Source organism: Antedon bifida, chromosome 3 (assembly GCF_963402885.1).
Source record: "Antedon bifida chromosome 3, ecAntBifi1.1, whole genome shotgun sequence".
NCBI classification, from domain to species: domain Eukaryota; kingdom Metazoa; phylum Echinodermata; class Crinoidea; order Comatulida; family Antedonidae; genus Antedon; species Antedon bifida.
In genome coordinates this window covers 897069-916858 of record NC_136228.1, presented here as the reverse complement: position 1 = coordinate 916858, position 19790 = coordinate 897069, and the positions used below count along the sequence as shown (strand labels likewise).

Here is a 19790-nt window from a genome sequence, read left to right as displayed (position 1 = left end):
TTCCCTGTTTGTTTAAGTTTATTAAAATATTAATAATTAAAATAATTTGTAAATTGTTATAATAAATTAATTATTATAATTTTTATTAAAATTGTAAAAATGTGCATAGCGCCACCAATTTTCAATTAAGAACGCGCGAGTCCTAATTTTTCTACATGGCGGCCATCTTGAAACCAAAACAGAAGAAGATAAAATACGGTCCGAAGATATTTTGTCTTCTGCTACTTTAAACCTGCCTAATTGTAATGTAAAGCTACTCCCATATATATCAATCTACTGTAGATTTTGTAGGGTTGTAATGTTCGCTTAAGACAAATTTAAATCGGATTTTTTCTTTAATTTTCTTTGCAAGGCTCAACGAAAATCACGACAGCTGGCTGTAACAAAATAATTCAAGCACCTTTTTGTCATGTGAACCGTGTAAGATTTTGAATATTTTTTGTATTGAAGGTAAGAATGTTTTTCCTAGAAATATCTAGAAGGCATCGCCTCGAAATAATACATCTCGAGTAATTCTATCAGCAAAAAATGTGAATAAATGTCTAAGACCGGTCTCACCATTGTGACACGGCAGCCATATTTTTGGCTGTGTACTTTGCTGTTGTATAGAGGGCGCTATTTTAGAATAAATTAACCTAGATAGTCCAGACTTTCTCAACAAGTAAATTATAAAAAAACATTTCCAACTTCACAATTTTAATTGTTTTATTTTATCCAATTAATAATTTAAGAATTTAAAAAAATATATAATATAGCCTACCACACAATATTTTTTTTATGAGTGATTAACTTTTTACTATGGTTTGGAACTTTTAAGTTTTAGTAATTTTTTTTTTATAGCTGTAAAATTACGAAGATATTATTATGTCAGGATTCGAAGAAGTTGGTATAGCAGGCAGCGATGAACTGCGGGAAGCTTTGACGAACTGTACAAACCCAGTGGAGGCTATCCAGAGCTTCCAGGCAGAAAATGGCATTCTTCTGCCGTCACTTCACTATGCCCTTCCGCTCTTGGATCTTCATGGAATCAACCGGTTGGAATTCCACCAATCCATTATGGAGGAACTCAGTGATAAATTGATAAGTCGGCTTCAGGAACTTGCGAGTAGTGATGAAAAAGATCGATATAAAAAAATCGAAGACTTGTTGGCGAAAAGTTTTCCACTTATTTCGATATCGTCCGTGCAGCCGGTTGTGATGGCAATGATGAAGCATTTACCGGAAGTTCCAGAGAAATATTTGATCACTCTGGTTGAAAAACGAGAATTGTACCAAGCCGCAGCCACAGAAGTCAAGAGACAGATTTGGCAAGAGAACTCATCTCTTTTTGGTGATGAAGTTTCACCGTTGTTGGCCGAGTACATATCCGACAAAGAAAAAAGTCTGTTCGGTTACGAGCCGGGTAATTCACAGATGTTTTTTGTTATACCACCGAAAATGAGACGGCAAGGGCATGTTATACAGACACTAACGAACATGGTTGGAAAGAACGTAAAATTATACGACAGAGTGCTACAATTTTTAAGGACGTTGTTTCTAAGAACTAAAAACGTGCATTATTGTACGTTACGTGCAGAGCTTTTAATGTCGCTTCATGATCTAGAGGTTCATGAAATCACATCGCTTGACCCCTGTCACAAGTTCACGTGGTGCTTAGACGCGTGTATAAGGGAGAAATTTGTGGATGAGAAAAGGGCGCGCGAGTTACAAACATTCCTTGATGGGATTAGACGAGGACAGGAGACGGTACTTGGGTAAGGACTGTAATAGTTTGCACTTTTTTGTTCCTAAAAGCTTATAAAAATGTATGAAATATATAGAAGATATTAGAAATGGCTACCGGTGACCAAAACACCATATTAAAAACACTTTGGTAATATGATGTAAGCTAGATTCACTACTGTATGGAATTAACATATAATTCTGGCTACATTTATTTAACCCAATAAAACAAATTAAATTAAGAATGTACAGTATTTCTATCTCTCTGTTTATTTAAATAAAAATACAGTAATGATACTCACTTTATTTTTTCAGGGACCTGTCGATGATTCTTTGCGATCCGTATGCAATTCACACGATAGCTAACAGTACTATCCGCACGATGCTGTCTTCCATAGCCAGTGACACCATACCAAGGGTAAAATCATTTACAATGCATTCAAAATTATTTGTTTTTGCATTTCAATGCTAAAAACAAGTGTTTGTAATTTTCTTTTACACACCTTTTTACTAATATTTTCATTTCAAGTAAACGTTTATTTTCCTTAACAAATAGAGTACATACTAAAGAAATAAATTTAGGTAAAAAAAAAAATTGAATAGACCAAAAAAAGCAAAAGCATAAGATAGCAAGCCCCACCTGATTAAGTAACACTAAATGATGTATTTACCATAAGTCAATTTTCCTAGTAGATCTCTTGCCTACCTTTGCTAGAACTAGTGTACAACTTTACAACAGCGCCAAAACAATTTTATCTTTTATTTAGCAGTTATGTATTTTACTCATGATTTTATATTCTTCAGGCAAGCCCTAACCTAGCACTACTCATGAGGATGTTAACGTTAGGAGTGAAGGCTTGGAACATGATTGACAGCCAGGTGTTTAAGGAACCAAAAATGGTAATATGAATATGAGAGAAAAGTCCAGCAATAATACAGAGAGTAAATAAATGTGAAATGAAGAAACCTCTGTAATAAGTGAAAAAAAGTTTCCCATGCCTGATTTTTTCTATCTACTGTAAAATACTTTGCTAAATAATGTTATACAGTCAACTCTCCCAATACCGAACACCTTTAAGCTGGCCAAAAAAGTCTGGTATTCAGAATGGTATTTTTAAGGGTAAAAATGAATTTGGGACTGTTTGGCCTTCAAGAAAAGTCTGGTATTGGGAGAGTTTCTGGTTTTCAGAGAGTCCGGTATTGGGAGAGTTGACTGTAGCTTGTGATGTTAAATAATCATCTCATTGTTTTTTTTGTTTTTACCCCGTTATTCTAGGAACATGACGTGATATTAAAATTTCTTCCGTGCATTATGTCTCTAATTGTTGATGATCAAACACGATCATTAAATAAAAAACTAAATGAAACCGAAACGGATCCAAGTTTAAAACTATTACCAGAAATCATCAAAAAGACGACAAAAAAAGACCGTGTCGCAGCTACAGTGTGTTTGTACTACGTACAATATATCGCAAGACAGAAAAACCGAGACGCGTTGTTACGAATTCTACCATTCCTTATACTCTTTGACGGCAGTTGTGCCTACCAGGACACGTTTCTCCATGCGTTTGTTGCAAAAATTATACCGATGGTGGACGAGTTTGCTTCTGACGATTTCAACACGACCGTATTTGATAAATTCTTAATGAAGAAAAAGAACCATGAGAACGTCAGTCGGCATGCAATGCGATTGTTGACGTATATTCACCACAAACTGCCAACAACAAAGTTGGAAAAACTTATGAAAGACTTGGAACCACTACCAAAGGTAGGAGATCATGACTTTGCAAGATCATGCCTTAGATCACACTGCAAAGTCACGCCTTGTGAAATCATGCCTTATAACTTGCGAGGTCACTACTTGCAAGATCATGCCTTAGATCACACTTTGCGAAATCATGTCTTATATTATAAAATCACGCCTTGCGAGGTCACACTTGGCAAAGATGAAGAAGCAGCTCAGACAACAAAATTCATTTAATTTATATGAAGTTCATTAGCTCTCTGCTTGAGTTTCTCTTCTTTTATCAGAACCATAACAGCTTACTTCTATCGTTATTATTTTGCAGAGTGGTCAGATTACAAAGGATATGTACTCTACTCTACAAGAAAAAATCAGCTCCTATAATCCAAGCCCTGTAGAGCAGGCCGAACCTCTAGATTCACCTCTGCTAAGTGTACCAACACCAGCTCCACTTTGAATCAACAGGCCTAGCAAATCAGCTCCTATAATCCAAGCCCTGTAGAGCAGGCCGAACCTCTAGATTCACCTTTGCTAAGTGTACCAACACCAGCTCCACTTTGAATCAACAGGCCTAGCAAATCAGCTCCTATAATCCAAGCCCTGTAGAGCAGGCCGAACCTCTAGATTCACCTTTGCTAAGTGTACCAACACCAGCTCCACTTTGAATCAACAGGCCTAGCAAATCAGCTCCTATAATCCAAGCCCTGTAGAGCAGGCCGAACCTCTAGATTCACCTCTGCTAAGTGTACCAACACCAGCTCCACTTTGAATCAACAGGCCTAGCAAATCAGTTCCTATAATCCAAGCCCTGTAGAGCAGGCCGAACCTCTCGATTCACCTCTGCTAAGTGTACCAACACCAGCTCCACTTTGAATCAACAGGCCTAGCAAACTATATATATATGTATATATATTTCAACATTTCCATCAATTAATTAATAATAATATACTGATGTAATACAATATTATGTACTGTGATTGTAGAGATAACAATCTGATGTTTTTATCTCTATAAACAAAAGAGATTCAGTATACTACTTATACTATTAGTATTATGTCATAATGAAACTGAAAAGAGCATTTGAAGATGCCTTGGCCTTTTTTTGGGTAGGGAGAGGGATAGTCAAGTGAAGTTTCTTTTAAATCATGGTGTAGCTACACATATATTCTGAAATATATAATTATTTGTTTTTAATGAAATAAATGTCAAACAAAATGACTGAAATTGTTTACTTTTTCTTTTATTAAAGTAAAATATGCGACATTACATTTATAAATATACCTGTCCGTCTCATTTAATTTAATCATCACTATTTCCTCTTGAATCTATCAAGTGCTGAAGTGTACGTGAATTCTTGCTCTTTCTTGCGTTCCTTCTGTTTTGTGGATGCCTTCACTTTTTGCTGTAATGAAGATAACATGATAGAGACAGGTTACTTAAAAAATAGGTACAAGGTAGCTGAGTAGATGCACAAAAGGCCATCGATCCATCGATTTGTAAGATTAACATGTGGTTTAAAGAATAAAATGACATTACTTGCATCTGCTCTGATGTGTGTAATTTAAATGTGTGTCAAGAGCAAAAATGCTAATACAGTAATGCATGACTTAATTTGTAGGCTTGAGAAAGTTTTCATGAGAGGCCTGGTATGATGTTCATAGATGTAATGTCCGAAAAGCTTATGTTAAAAATCAAATACAAATTTTTAGTACCTGTTAATCCACTGGCAAACTGACTGTAGGCCTCTGTTTTGTAGGGGTTTTTAGCAATAACTGCTAATGAAAAATGGGCTTTAAACAAGTGTACTACTTACCCTAGTTAGCTCATCAGCAACTTTCTGTCTTCTGTGCTGTCGGTTTCCAGCGGAGCTTCTTCCTTTCAATTTATGTTTCGGTACAAATCCATGTGGCTTATCAAAACCCTAAAAACACGTTTAGAACAAGAGCAATCAAAGATTTGCAACCTCCGCCAGGATAAAAAAGAGAAAAAGGATCAGGAATCCTGATAAATATCGTCTTGTAGTTTTGACGTATGGCCTAATAATTAGTAAAATAATAAAAAGTCATCCAGAATTGGGATCCTGGTGCGGATTGCCTCCAAAATTGAATGGAGTCTCCCGTGACTACACATCTATCTGGTTTAAATGTGTCTTGTAGTTTTGACACATACAAATACCTCTGACAAAAATAGACTGGTACAATTCCTACCAAATATTCTTGTTTTTCTTTGAACTTTTGCTGCATAGTTATTTTATCCACTTGTCCTATTTTCCCTGGATCCAAACTGATCAATTCTGGTTGAATCTATGAAATATTGTAAATTAAGATTTTATCAATTATAGTAAAAATAAATGTATACAAGTGTGGCATACTCTGCTTAGTCTACATACACCCTTGAACAGACAGAAGAAAAAGGTTGTCATGCTTGAATAACTTCAGAAATAGGCATTTGAAAGTAGAAAGTATTATTATCATAGCATAAATGTCTTACTGTAATAAAACATTTATAAAGAAAACACTAGGGGTGGGACTCCAGTGATCTTGAGGTCGTGGGTTCGAGTCTCACCCGAGTATAAAGTGTTCTCAATGTATAAAGTACAAAATTACGTCAGAGTAGGGCAAACATCTGACCAATTATCATTAAGCATATAATCAACATATTTAAGTTTGGAGGTGTTATAATTAAATTACCTTTTCCAGTAATGCTTTCACTTCCCACTGTTGTCTCTGTCGTTTGGAATGGTATGGATTTGCTTCCAAGCTGTCAAAGTTAGGTTCACCAGCACCTAGGTTTAAAACACATGGTTACTTAACATTTATAAGATGAAAAATCTGGTAGAATAAAAAAATCTCCCAATTCATAGCAGCAAGACTCTTAATGGATTTAAAACATGGCTCAAGTCAGCACAAAAATTTGCACCATATTAATGCTGCTATTTTCAAAAGGGGCTTAGCTTCTATTCAGGAATTAGCCGGTTTGCTTTGCTGTTTCGGAAAGAAGTGAAACTTGGTTCCCACTAGGACGAAATGTAAGGACGTAAACGCAACACAAGTAAGTTGGACAATAACAAGCGACAGTTGCTTGTGATTTGCATCTGGATGAGAACCAAGCTTAAATCTTATTTTAAAGATTTCCACCCAGCCTAATTTCAACACACCTCCCACTAAAGAAACCTCTCGATACTTGAAAGTCTGTGTTATTCTTTATTTCCAACACACCACCTACTTTCAGACATAACTTCCATATATCTTGTAGTATTTGCTGATTAGTTATTCATAAACCTACCTGGTATTAATAAACTTGAAAAGCCTTTGGAGTGAGTTAGACCAAGAACATCTTCATAAGGACAGAACTTGAGATCACTAAGAGGCCATGTACATCGGTGCGTCATGTAAGCTTTTTCTACAGCAGTTGTGCAACAATCTTTGTAAACCTGCCAAGATCACAAAATGTGGCATATGCAAGCGAAATCAGACATAAATTGGAATTTTTAAAATTGAGATTTTTATAAATACTGAAACTACATAATCCAATATTTAAAATACTTTATAATTAAATTTTCAAATATTTGATACCATGTCTACTTCCAGAGATATCTCAGTCTAAAGTCTTGGTTGTTACAATCAGTGTTTTGAGAAAAATGCTTTTTAAGTTAACTAACAGGAAATGACAAAAATGAAAAGAGGCATTCTAATTGTTGTATTTCAACGAAACTTCATTCATTAACTTTTGTTCTATTTCTATGCAAACATTTTATTAAAAACAACCCACTGGAACACTTTCAATTTAAGCATAAAACATGATTTTAGGAAAAAACATGGTTTTAGGAAAATCACATAGTACATAATTTAGTTTTAACATTTATGTCTGATTCGCTTGCATGTGCCACAAATAACAGACAAATTAAATGACAGATATAAAATGTCAAATATTAGGAGTCTGATGACTGTACCTCAACAACATTGCCAACAGCAGCAGCTAGAAGACCTCTTTGACTAAACGATAGCTCAGTGGCACCAAGACCAATCTTGTAGGCTTGAAGTGGTTTATATGTTCTCACATCAAAAATCTTAAGAATCCGATCTTGCCCTGAAGTTGCCATATATCTGACAAAAGCAAAGACCAATTATTTTGCACACAACACAACTGTTATTCTTAATGGAATTCTACTGAATTACATATTTGGAGACAGCTCTGGCTATAGTTTTAATCAGAAACTAAAAATAGGCAAAATATATTTATTATGTATTATTTTAGAAAATGTTATCTGTTGTTATTTGAGAAATAAATGTATTACTGATTGATTGATATTTGTATAATTACCTATAAATGTATAATAATTACCTATTATATTCGCATACAGTAATATTATACTTATTATTAATTCATTATGCCTATAATTATACCATATCTCATGTTCTTAAGAGCATGTGTGCGGGAACCTGATGATATAGTGACATATATAATTATATTATATATATATTACCAGCAATCAATTAACTCTCTTATAACTGAGAATGAAGTTGTCTCTGATGACATTAAAATAGCTAACAAATTTAACTGTTATTTTTCTTCTATTGGAGAGTCTTTAGCATGTAAAATTGTCAGTGATTCTAACAATACTAATGACACTTCTTTTAACAGTAAATTTTCTTTTGATTTGATTGCACCAGAAGTAGTTTTTGATCATATAAACGCTTTTCAAAACAACAAAGCTTCTGGTATTGATAATCTTGATTTAAAGTTACTTAAACTTGCCTCTCCTATTATCTGCCACTCACTTACTCACATTATAAATTTATCATTAACCACAGCGACATTTCCATCAGCCTGGAAAGTTGCTAAAGTTACCCCAATTTTTAAAGATGGGGACAGATCTAATACAGAAAACTATAGACCAATTTCTGTCCTACCTATTTTATCAAAAATCATTGAACGATTTGTTTACGATCAACTTTATGAATATCTAACATATAACAATATTATAACTCAATGCCAATCAGGATTTAGAAATTTTCACTCTACTAATACTGCACTTATTGATGTTTCTGAATACGTGCTTAATAATCTTAACAATGGCAAAGTCACTGCTGCCATTTTTCTTGATTTAAAAAAGGCTTTCGACACAGTTGACCATAAACTTCTATTAATTAAACTTGAACAATATGGAATCAGAGGTACTACACTGAACTGGTTCTCAACATACCTTTCTGGAAGGTCACAGATTGTTAAAATTAACTCAAAATTATCTGAACCTAAAGATGTTACTATTGGTGTGCCTCAAGGATCCATCCTTGGGCCACTTCTATTTATTATTTATGTAAATTCCTTACCAGAAATTATAACTACTAATTCAAAATGTGCAATGTTTGCTGATGACACTAATGTCCTTTGTTCTGCCTCTGATCCTATCGAATTACAATCTATTATTGATAAAAATGTTGCTAATATATCAAAATGGTTTAAAACAAACAAACTAACAATTAACGTTAAGAAAACCAAATTCATGCTATTTAGTTCCAAACATAATTTTCCAAACTTTTGTAATATTTCTTGTTTAATTAATGATAACATTGTAGATAGGGTCGATAGTTTTAAGTATTTAGGAATCACGTTTGATACATTTTTTACGTGGGGAAAACATATTGAGAATTTTTGCTCAAAGATTTCCCAACGTATTGGTATTATACGTAGATTAAGAAGTTTCATTCCAAATTTTTCTCTTAAGCTCTTAGCAAATGCCTTAGTTTTACCATTTTTTGATTATTGTAGTCCCGTTTGGTCCAACTGTTCATCAGCGCACCTTAACTCACTCCAAATATTGTTAAATAGACTTGCCAGAATTATCCTATATGCTGATATTAGAACACCTGTTGATGATCTCATGACATCACTCAATTGGAAACATATAAATCAACGATGGGACCATAATATTCTTATAATGACCTTTAAATGTTTAACAGGTACTGTTCCCGATTACCTAATTGATTTTTATGATTTTATTGATAATTATCACAATTTAAATACAAGAAGCAAATCGAAAAACACTTTAGTCTTACCAAAATGGCATAATGATTCTGGTAAAAGAACATTTCAATACCGCTCAGTCAAACTCTGGAATAATCTTTCACCAGATATTCGCAGCTCTATAAATTCATTAACTTTGCAATCGTTTAAAAATTTGATCTAACTGTATTTTTCTCTTGCTTCTTATGATATTGTAGTCTTTAAAAACGTTTTCATAATTTTCCATTTTTATTGTTTATATTTGTAATTTGTAAGTGTTAACTGGACTTCAAGGAAGAACAATGTACAAATATTGAATGAATATCCAGAATAAAGAAAGATTTCTATCTATCTATGGCCCGAGACATTAGGCCTATTTTCCACTAGGTGAATTTGTTGGCATTAATCAAAACCGTCAGCTTATATGAATGCGTAGAGAGGGATTTGGAAGAGGAAAACATGAATACGGATGCTTATAAGCTGACGCTTTTGATTCGCGTGAAAACAAATATTAATATAATTCATCGTGCGTGCATGCAGGGATATTGGGACGTTTTTCCTCATTCATATCACCTAGTATCATGGTAAAACTCTTATGAGGAAAAGAGTAATTGTTCATAACATTTGGTAGATATTCAAAAAGTTTATTGTCACATTGAGCATCACTCTCAGGTGACCTATAGCATACACAAAGTAATCACAGTTTTGATGATTTATAGATCCGAGTGACAACACATAGAATGACCTGACATAATTAGGTCGTTCTTTCTATTATCTGAGGTCAACTTACAGTCCTTTGGGATCTATTGCAACTGATGTAACCGACGTAGGATGACAAATCATCTTCACAAGTGGCTCTTTTTCATTCGGACTCCACATTGTCACTGTTCCTGTAAATGCAAATTTTTCATTTTACACTTCATTTTTTCCCTACTGAAAGATGTACTAGGTTCTTTAAAGTGCCAGATGTGTATACTGGACATAGGGTTTATAGTCCTTATCCAATAAGACTCTTTCTACCACCAGAACCATGAAGCGTGTGAGGCTCGAACCCTCGCCGATGTTAATATGGCAAGGTATTACAGTTCCACTGTTTTAACCGCTTGGCCACTTACTCACTCTAAATTATTTTAAACTGTAAATTGATTTAAACTAATGCCCCTTTTTACTAGCCAAATCATAAGTATATGCAGAAATCAAAATGTTTTCACCCTTTCCACATATGAGTGAATAGCTGCCATATTCATTTCCAACGTGTTTCTGAGTTTTCGATTCGCAAGAATGCACATGAGTGTGTGATAACTCATTTCCTGAGTTCTGACTTAATTTCAGCAAAAATGGAAATTATAGCAACGTCATGTCTTTAGTTTATTAGAGTTGTTCTACATTTTACATTGTTATTCTGTTTATTAACAAAGGGAATGAAGTGAAAAAAAGTCACTGACCATTAGAATGTCCAAGATGAACTATTGCATTGTAGGGATTCTGTGCCATTACATTTAAACGACCACATTTTGTTTGATAAGCTGAAATCTCTTTGCCAACGGAAATATCCAAATATTTTAGGTAACCAACAGAACTCTAGAAAACAGATGCAAAATGGTTAAAGATTAACAATTTTCTTTAAAAAATCTCTCTTACATGTCTCAAACCTTGTGTTTCACCGGTGGCCTTAGCTTAAGTGACATTTTGTCCTATAAGGCATCCTTCCATTTTATACTATTTCATTTCAATCTTTAAGTTTTGATCTACTTGTTTTATTTTGTATATTATGGAAAATAAATGAATGAACAGTACACCAGCATCTTATTCATATATATCACAATTATTTTCCTAATCTTACTTCACACACCGTGATCCATTTTCTATTTATTCCAATTTTGTACCAATACTACTTACCGTGGCGGCTAACAAGAAATGATAAGGCAGAAATTCCATTCTAAGTACATCATTGAATGTTTTAACACAGTGAAGTTCAGTGCCTTGATGATCATATATATACAACCACTTCTTTTGTGCCACAGCTAACATAGTCTCTAGATGTAACCATCTAAGTATAGAAGAATTGTAAACATATCATTTGTCTTTTTTTCCAACAAGAATTAACATATAGTGCGTTTGGCATTGGATATACAACAACAAATACCACAAACAAATATCACAATTACCATCCACGACCGCCAGTGTACAATTAAGTTGTAGTTGTGGCTTGGTGGTTATGATGCTTGGCTACCACTCCAAGGGTCCTGGGTTCAAGTCCCGTCACATGTCAGGATTTTTTCTAAGGACCAAATTACTCCACTCCCAAAGACTTGTAATAAGACTTTGTTTATGTAGAGCATCTTGTGTATATGTTTGTCTTGTGAACCTCTGAGGGTCCCTAATGATCAGCAATAGCTGGATGGATCACCCTCATTAAATATGGTTAAAAAAATAAAAAAATAAATAAAAACTTACTGGACTTCGCGTATGGTTTCCATGACGTTAATTTCAAAAATAAGTTTTTTTGTGACCCAATCTATTGATGCCAAGTGACCCTTCTGTCCACCAATCACAAGATGTCTACCATTACGAGTATAGTCAAGGCGATATGGTCCAAACTGATCCAATTTCAATTCAAAATACTGAAAATAAACATTAAAACAATTATACTCTATTTTTTTTTTAAATATTAAAGTATAACTGTTACACAGGGATTGTTATAAAATTCCTATTTTTTAAAAATATACTTTGACATCCATCTAAAGCTTTGTCTACACTATCAAACTTTATGTGACAAAAAAATGTGATGTGCCCATAATATATGGACACAATGACATTATATCACTACCATATTTGGGCATTTAGTTTGATAGTGTAGACAGAGCTTAACATAAAATCTTTCTAATGGAGCATAATCTTACAAAAATTTGTTTGTGGATTTTCTTTATAATATTACCTTTTGTGCACTAGTAACATCTACGTTTCTTGCCAGTTCATGCTGACTGATTTTGGACGTCTCTTCACCTTCATCGGCTTCTAAAAATCTACAAATAAACAAATTTAATACACATATCACAGTCGATAGGGCTGGGGTATCTTCTAATTCCCCTGCATTTGGCATTTTTAAATACTTCAATGTTTATGCTACAGTATACTAGACACAATTTGTTATGAAATAGTTGAATTTTCATACATCTTTACACATCACAAATTTCAAGTCGTTAAAAGGTCAAAAGATACCTGTATCTATTTATCAGACTGAATTTGCATATAAACTAAATACTTTACCCAGCCTCCTCCGTCAACAGTAGTTCAGCCCTGGCTGCCTCTTCTTCTGCTTGCTTTATTTTGTGTTCTTCGTTTTTTAGATTTCTCTTATGTTTTTTATCTATTAGGTGCTTCTGTAAAAACAAAGACAATAATTGTTGATATTTACTGCAAATTAGCCACTCAGATATGGCATTGTGAAGACATACCGCATGCTACTCTGCCTATGTATAGCCACAGCAATATTTGTCATTATGTGCTTACGATGATCATCCTATTGAAGAGCCTTCGAAACCTTAAAAAAACATCTTTCTAAGAAAATGGAAAGATGATGGTGATTAAAGCCAAGGGTTCGGTGCAGTTCATTGAGGTTCGGTGGGGGAATTCGTCGGACTGAGATATTCATTCTTACCACAGTATTTTGTTCTCCTCTTTTATATTTCTTCAGTGTTTCTTTATTAATTGGAGCTGGCCCTGCAAATTTGTCTTTCCTTTTGTTCCTTTTCCATTTCTGTTTAGTTTCATCTTCATCTTCCGCCGTCTTCTCTTCTTCAACATCATTGTCAACTTTATCGTCAATGAAATATCGTGATGAAGATGACTGGTAAAAAAATATTATTATTATATTAAATACGGTTACTGTTGGTGTGCCCTCCCTCTTTTTGCCAGCTAAAATGAAAATATAAACTATTTTTTTGATACATATTTTGACTCAGATTATTATAATTATTGTTGTGTCTAAAGATACAGTACTTCTAAAAACAAAATAGGTTATGGCAATGGTTTTCTGCAAGCTGTGTGGTGTGGTGGGTTTGTCATGAGGCTATGTTCCAGGGCCCGGGTTGCGGGATTGATTCTCTGCTTGACGATTTATTTGTAAACATTTTTTTGGTTTGAGAGAGATTATTTAGAGGGTTAGGTTTTTAAAATTTAGGCCGAGTTTTATATTTAGGAACAAGTTTATATTAAGGAATGCCATTTTATCTTTAGTAAACGAAAATTAGGATACGGTACCGTATCTTAAACCATGGCGTATAATTTTATATGTTCCCCGGTTAGAATATTTTTATAATAGACCTAGATAGAAAGAATCACGAATTTTGGGGACAACTAAAAATCATCAATTGAATTAATTAGTCAAGCTAGGCCTAGTTCTAGAAGGCCTAGCTAGGCTAATTTAATTAATAATTTAATAGAAATACAAATTACAAGTCAGTGAAAACAGGAATGGAAAAATAAATGGAAATCGGAATTAATGATTGGATTAATAAAGTAATTAATAAAAAGGAAGAGTATTAAATCAATCGGATATTCGAACAGGGTACAGTAAATAAAATTGCTAGGCCTGATCACTTCCTTCTAGAATAAAAAAAATAGCAGGGAACACGCAAAAGCTTGAGCATCAAGAACTCTTCCTTGCTTATTAACAACAACAATCATAGGCCTAACATTAAAACTTGTTTACTGATAATAGCAATGTATTTCATGGCTATTAAATTATACGAACTTGAGCATAGTTCAATAATAAAGTCGAATAGTTAGATTGAAATAAAAAATATACCTTTCTCTTCTGTACAGGGTTACTTTGGTCCATACTTTTTGTGTCTAGCTGTTAGCATGCACCGTCACAAAACACATGTGTTGTGTGACCAGACCAGTGACCACGCACATGGTAGAGTCTACTATTTAGCAGGTAACTTCTCTAAGGCTGGTTTTCCAAAACAGTTTTTATCTAGTAAATGTCTATCTATATTTATTTACATTATTATTTACAAACAATTTAATGAATATATTTTAATAGCCTTACAATATACTATACAATACAATACGAGAAAACAAAATGGTTTCACAGTTTGTACAGCTATATATTTTTACCTCCTACTACAAATGGTATGAGCCAGCTAAGTTTTTAAAATACAATTTATAGGTTCACATGCTTTAACCAAATATCCGTATATTTGATTTATACTAATGAACTAACAATGAACAAAAAATCATCATCATCATCGAATCTTCCAGTGTTCAAATAAAAGTTTCTATACAAATAGGTACTTTTTTTAAATTAGTTTTAATTCTTCTTAGTTTCTTAAAACTTCGATGTTTATAACGTTTGCAGTTTTGGTCAATTTACTGTAACGTTGGAAATCGTAATTAATTTGTTTTTATTTGTCTGTTTTGGATTGAGCGAGTAGTATGTGTTTCGTATTCGTACCTGTTTGGTATTTCCTTGATTTTTATAACTCTGTTTTTATTAGTTGTATATTATAAAGCTCTGTCTATACTATCAAACTTTATGTGACAGACAAAAATGTTATGTGGCTATAATTATGGACATGATGATGTCATATCACATACGTGCGCCCGTTTGCGCAAACTATAGGTACGTACGCGCGCGTGTAATGCACTCAATACTTAGCAACGTTTCTTTGACAACCATAACAAACGAAGCACAACATTTCAACTGTAAAGGTTATTTATAATTTCGCTCTTGAAAAACTTATTAATTTATCTTAAAAAACGCACTTTCGTCAATGTTTTTAGGCGGATGTTTGAACTATAAAGCGCAGACAAATGAATGAAACGTTTTCACCAAAGTTTGCCTATGATTGGGCCTACAGGTAGGAAAAACAAGTTCACTTTATAAGGTAAGTCTATTATAATTAACTGGCCTATTTAATTAAGCATACGTGTCATTTTCTTTCAATACTGTATAGCCTATTGTCATTTTTTTTCAGTCAGTACAATCTCGGTGTATACTTTATAAGTTGCATTATTTGTTTTTTTTTCATCGATATAACAATATTTGTTAACATTTGCTTACCAATACTAACTAGGCCTAGAGCCTATGTTAATGTACTTTCATGTTTAATCTTTTAATCATCTACACCTAGTGATTAAACATTACAGTACACTGAGTTACATGCATATTTATAAAATAATTTATAAATATTAACTTTGTTGGTCTTTTGATGTAAATTCGCTCAAAACGATCAAGCTAGAACTAGATGGACACATGAAATTATACACATCCATAATTTCTGCTTCTACTCCGCCGCCGTCCGTCGTACGCGTACTGTCTCGGTAGATCGCGTCTCGCGGGTGGTAAATGCGCAAATTCGTGTAACTGCGACGCGCGAGTACGTTACTTAACAACATATCTTGGCAACAACAAACAAAACAAAGATTTCAATTCTAGTCGGAGGGAGATGTAATAAGAACTATATAGAATCTTTGATTCTAGTACACTGTATACAAAGTAAACTGTGTTTGCTGGTTACCTGCATATGCCCGATGAAACAACAACAAACATCGATATTGCCACCCGTATTGCCACGACATTTTACGATCAAAAAGGTAGTTATTTTGATAGACCAGATATTATTATTATTATATATAGAATTTAAAATGTGTCTTGTTCTTTTGTATCACTGTCAAGATAACTTGTATCACGAAGGAGATGATTACTTCAGTTACAAACAAAATTCAATCAATTAAAATTGGAAAAAATTTGTTTAGAAAGAAATTTATCAAATTATTACTGATATTAAAATAATAATCACAATGAATAAGTAACAGAAAATATAATAACAAAATGTAGAAAGCTGACAAAATTATATGTAGGTACAGTAAATAACTATTATTTTATGACCGACTTTATCGTTGTGAGGCATTCGCCCTCTACAGAATGTATAGTGGGCCATATATTAAGATATGTGGGGACGTCTCTCTTAAAATAAAAATATGTAAATAACAATTTGTATTGATTACAAAACAATATAAAAATATGCTTATATAAATTAATACAGCATCTCTCCGATCATTAAGGTGGGGGGGGGGGGGGGGGGAGGGGGATATATGAAATGGAGGACAAAAATACTGTATTGTTCTTATTGATCATGACGTCATTTGATTGTATTTAAAAAAATATTATTTTCATCAAAGGCAGTATAATGATTATCGTAAGTACTAGGATGAAAACTTGTTTGATCTCCTTTGTTTTCTGTAAAGAAAAATGTATGCTTAGGCCTAACTATCGTCTTTCTATATCGTCCGTAGTGCAAACAGACCTTTATGATAACACAACACATACAACATGGTATAAGAGTCATTTGATGTTTTTTATTAGGTCTGGAGGTAATGTATTACAAAACACAGTAATAATTAACAAAATAAATCAAATGATTCTAGTACATTGAAATATAAACAAAGATTAACAGGTGGTTTATTACAGGTGTCAATATGATTAAATATATTTACATAATTTACATATTAAAATCATTGTCAGCAAAACACTATTTTCATGTAGTGTGAACCACCAATTCAAACGGAATACATTCGGGCCATTGACCACTGTGAACAGGGTTATCTGATCAATGGTCAGACAATACGTTATATGTTGACATTTGTTTAAGGCGCATTTCAAAAAGTAGGCCTGTTTTAAAATTAAAAACTACAAACCATCATTTAGACCTAACTTTAATAATTACCATAAAGTTAAAACAAATTTCTTTATAAAAATGGTTAAGTTCATTCTAAAATAATTATTGTATTTACACGTCTAATAAGTTGTATTGTGTCCCAAACAAAACTACAGAATGTGTTTAGTATCTATTCTCACCACATGGTCTTACAACTTAATGTGTTTATCTCAACACATGGTGTAGTGCGTACAGTGTCTCGTAACTTAGTGTTTAGTACCTGAACACATGGTGTAGTGCGTACAGTGTCTCGTAACTTAGTGTTTAGTACCTGAACACATGGTGTAGTGCATACAGTGTCTCGTAACTTAGTGTTTAGTACCTGAACACATGGTGTAGTGCGTACAGTGTCTCGTAACTTAGTGTTTAGTACCTGAACACATGGTGTAGTGCTCAGTGTCACGTAACTTAGTGTTTAGTACCTGAACACATGGTGTAGTGCTCACAGTGTCTCGTAACTTAGTGTTTAGTATCTGAACACATGGTGTAGTGCGTACAGTGTCTCGTAACTTTACTTAGTGTTTAGTTCCTGAACACATTGTGTAGTGCGTACAGTGTCTCGTAACTTAGTGTTTAGTACCTGAACACATGGTGTAGTGCTCACAGTGTCTCATAACTTAGTGTTTAGTAGCTGAACACATTGTGTAGTGCATACAGTGTCTCGTAACTTAGTGTTTAGTACCTGAACACATGGTGTAGTGCATACAGTGTCTCGTAACTTAGTGTTTAGTACCTCAACACATGGTGTAGTGCGTACAGTGTCTCGTAACTTAGTGTTTAGTACCTGAACACATTGTGTAGTGCATACAGTGTCTCGTAACTTAGTGTTTAGTATCTGAACACATGGTGTAGTGTGTACAAGAATGCAACACCACATGGTGTACACTATCTAATACCACATGGTACAGTGTCAATATAGCATCTGAGCACATAGTGTCTAACCATTTAGTGTGTACTACTACTACTTCTACTACTACTACTAAATAGTGTACACAATGTGACATCACATTGTGTACAGTACCTGACCACATGGTGTAGTGTCAGTAGTGTCTCACTTACTGTTTAGTGTCTAAACACATTTAGTATGTTTAGTATCTGACTACATGTTTAGTGTGTATAATGACACTGTGTGTACAGTATCTGATCACATGATGTACAGGAGTTACAGTATAGTGTTTTACCAACTAGTGTTTAGTATGTCACCAGTTTCGTGTATAGTGTCTCACCTCATGGTACAGAGTATCTAAATCATGTCACTTAGGCCTACTGTATAACATGGAGTAATTTCTCCATGATTATATGTTAGCATTTTGCACCAAACACTATGTAATGCTATTACAGTATCTCATCCTAAGATTACACTAAGATTCTGTACTATAAACTGTAGAATACAGGCTGGGACATAATGTATCTTAGTATTGCATCACCTGATAAATACAACAATTGTAAACTATGCAAGGTTCTGCATAGCAAAGTATAGTCACTATTATATTAATTTAATTTCATGAAGTTATGAGTAAAGTAGTGCAGAATTATAATACTGTATAGCGTAAAACATAAATGGAATGCTTTCTTCCTAGCTGGATTGTTCAATCAAATTATATGGAATCAAATTTGAATTTTACATTGGTATGTTTTTACTTCCTAAAATTACATTTAATTTGGTGTTTTGGTAATGAATCGTGGAATATCAAATGTAATAATACGATCAAACAAACAAAAATTAATTGCTGCGACATAAATAACAGATTATAAAATAGCTTGACCCTTGACACTAAATCTATTTTTACACTTGTACATGTTAATAAAACTTCACAATTTAGAATAATTGTATTCATTGTTATAAAAACAAAGCATACATACTAACACACAGTAATATTTAAAGAACATAAAGAACATCAAAATGTAACTAAAAATGTTGTTAAAACTTTTTATAAAAAGGAAAATAACTGATAAATAGTGCAATGTTAAATTTAGTGTCAAACAGGGTAATTTGGTGATTGGGGATAATTTGTACTATTTCTTTGATATTCACAATCCTCTTGATGCAAATGCAAATCTACAGTTAACAGGTATTTTGTCATTTAGTGCATCTCGCAATATGAATAAATAGAATTCAATGTCACAAGTCAAATATTCAAGAATATTCAGATGGAGACATTCAATGCGTTACAAAAGATGTTGCTACACTGTGCTTAATGCAATCCCATAAGGCATTGTAAATTTGCCGACGGAATATATGTGACAGGTGGTTGCCGTGATTACGGACTTTACAATGTCAAAGTAATGTATGAATATATGTAGTATGGAATATTAACAGGAATATTTTGATGAAAATCATTTAAAATTGAGTTACCATCAACACCACTGTCAGTAGTATCATCATCATTATCATAATTAAAATTATCAAAATCTTATCAAAAGTAAAATTATTATTATTATCATTGTCATAAAATTCATTTTAAATTAGCAACATCAGCATGTGATTTCTTATTATTAACATGCTAGAATTATATCTATGTAATCTTGATTAAAAACATTCAGTTATTAATATTACGTTATTATTATTAATCATAATAATAATAATAATA

General features: G+C 33.3%; 2 protein-coding genes and 1 long non-coding RNA gene across 6 annotated transcripts; 1 reads left to right on the top strand and 2 right to left on the bottom strand.

Annotated features, from left to right (window-relative positions):
- The first annotated feature begins 161 nt into the window (after positions 1–161).
- On the top strand, positions 162–4400 carry LOC144838793 (negative elongation factor B-like). 3 transcript variants are annotated; one of them, XM_078694279.1, is made up of 7 exons: positions 162–242; positions 353–450; positions 841–1754; positions 2038–2140; positions 2527–2622; positions 2999–3490; positions 3792–4400. In XM_078694279.1, exons 3-7 carry the CDS (start codon positions 865–867, stop codon positions 3921–3923), a joined length of 1713 nt encoding a protein of 570 aa, XP_078550405.1. In that variant the 5' UTR covers positions 162–242; positions 353–450; positions 841–864; the 3' UTR covers positions 3924–4400. The 3 variants fall into 3 exon arrangements, with proteins under 3 accessions (XP_078550405.1, XP_078550404.1, XP_078550406.1); XM_078694278.1 differs by having other exon boundaries at positions 163–247; XM_078694280.1 differs by having other exon boundaries at positions 172–198.
- A 70-nt stretch (positions 4401–4470) lies between these two features.
- LOC144838794 (WD repeat-containing protein 46-like) lies at positions 4471–14371 on the bottom strand. Of its 2 annotated transcripts, XM_078694283.1 has the most exons (15): positions 14283–14371; positions 13134–13322; positions 12743–12855; positions 12411–12498; positions 11930–12096; positions 11372–11522; positions 10918–11053; positions 10263–10362; positions 7419–7572; positions 6752–6899; positions 6157–6251; positions 5674–5769; positions 5280–5387; positions 4748–4868; positions 4471–4633 (listed from the first exon to the last, which is right to left on the bottom strand). In XM_078694283.1, exons 1-14 carry the CDS (start codon positions 14313–14315, stop codon positions 4776–4778), a joined length of 1671 nt encoding a protein of 556 aa, XP_078550409.1. In that variant the 5' UTR covers positions 14316–14371; the 3' UTR covers positions 4471–4633; positions 4748–4775. The 2 variants fall into 2 exon arrangements, with proteins under 2 accessions (XP_078550409.1, XP_078550407.1); XM_078694281.1 differs by lacking the exon at positions 4471–4633 and having other exon boundaries at positions 4691–4868.
- Positions 14372–17382: 3011 nt separating this feature from the next.
- On the bottom strand, positions 17383–19729 carry LOC144837639 (uncharacterized). Its single transcript, XR_013611539.1, has 2 exons — positions 17780–19729; positions 17383–17672 (listed from the first exon to the last, which is right to left on the bottom strand). It is a non-coding gene; the product is annotated as an uncharacterized LOC144837639 (long non-coding RNA).
- Positions 19730–19790: the final 61 nt, after the last annotated feature.

Excerpts from the sequence above, each read along its gene's own strand:
- LOC144838793 (XM_078694279.1), top strand. The coding sequence starts at position 865 with ATGTCAGGATTCGAAGAAGTTGGTATAGCAGGCAGCGATGAACTGCGG. Across the intron at positions 1,755-2,037 it reads GGACAGGAGACGGTACTTGG|GGACCTGTCGATGATTCTTT; the intron begins GTAAGGACTGTA and ends TTATTTTTTCAG. Across the intron at positions 3,491-3,791 it reads ACTTGGAACCACTACCAAAG|AGTGGTCAGATTACAAAGGA; the intron begins GTAGGAGATCAT and ends ATTATTTTGCAG.
- LOC144838794 (XM_078694283.1), bottom strand. The coding sequence starts at position 14,315 with ATGGACCAAAGTAACCCTGTACAGAAGAGAAAG. Across the intron at positions 12,097-12,410 it reads ATGTTACTAGTGCACAAAAG|TATTTTGAATTGAAATTGGA; the intron begins GTAATATTATAA and ends GTTTATTTTCAG. Across the intron at positions 6,900-7,418 it reads CTGTTGGCAATGTTGTTGAG|GTTTACAAAGATTGTTGCAC; the intron begins GTACAGTCATCA and ends TGATCTTGGCAG.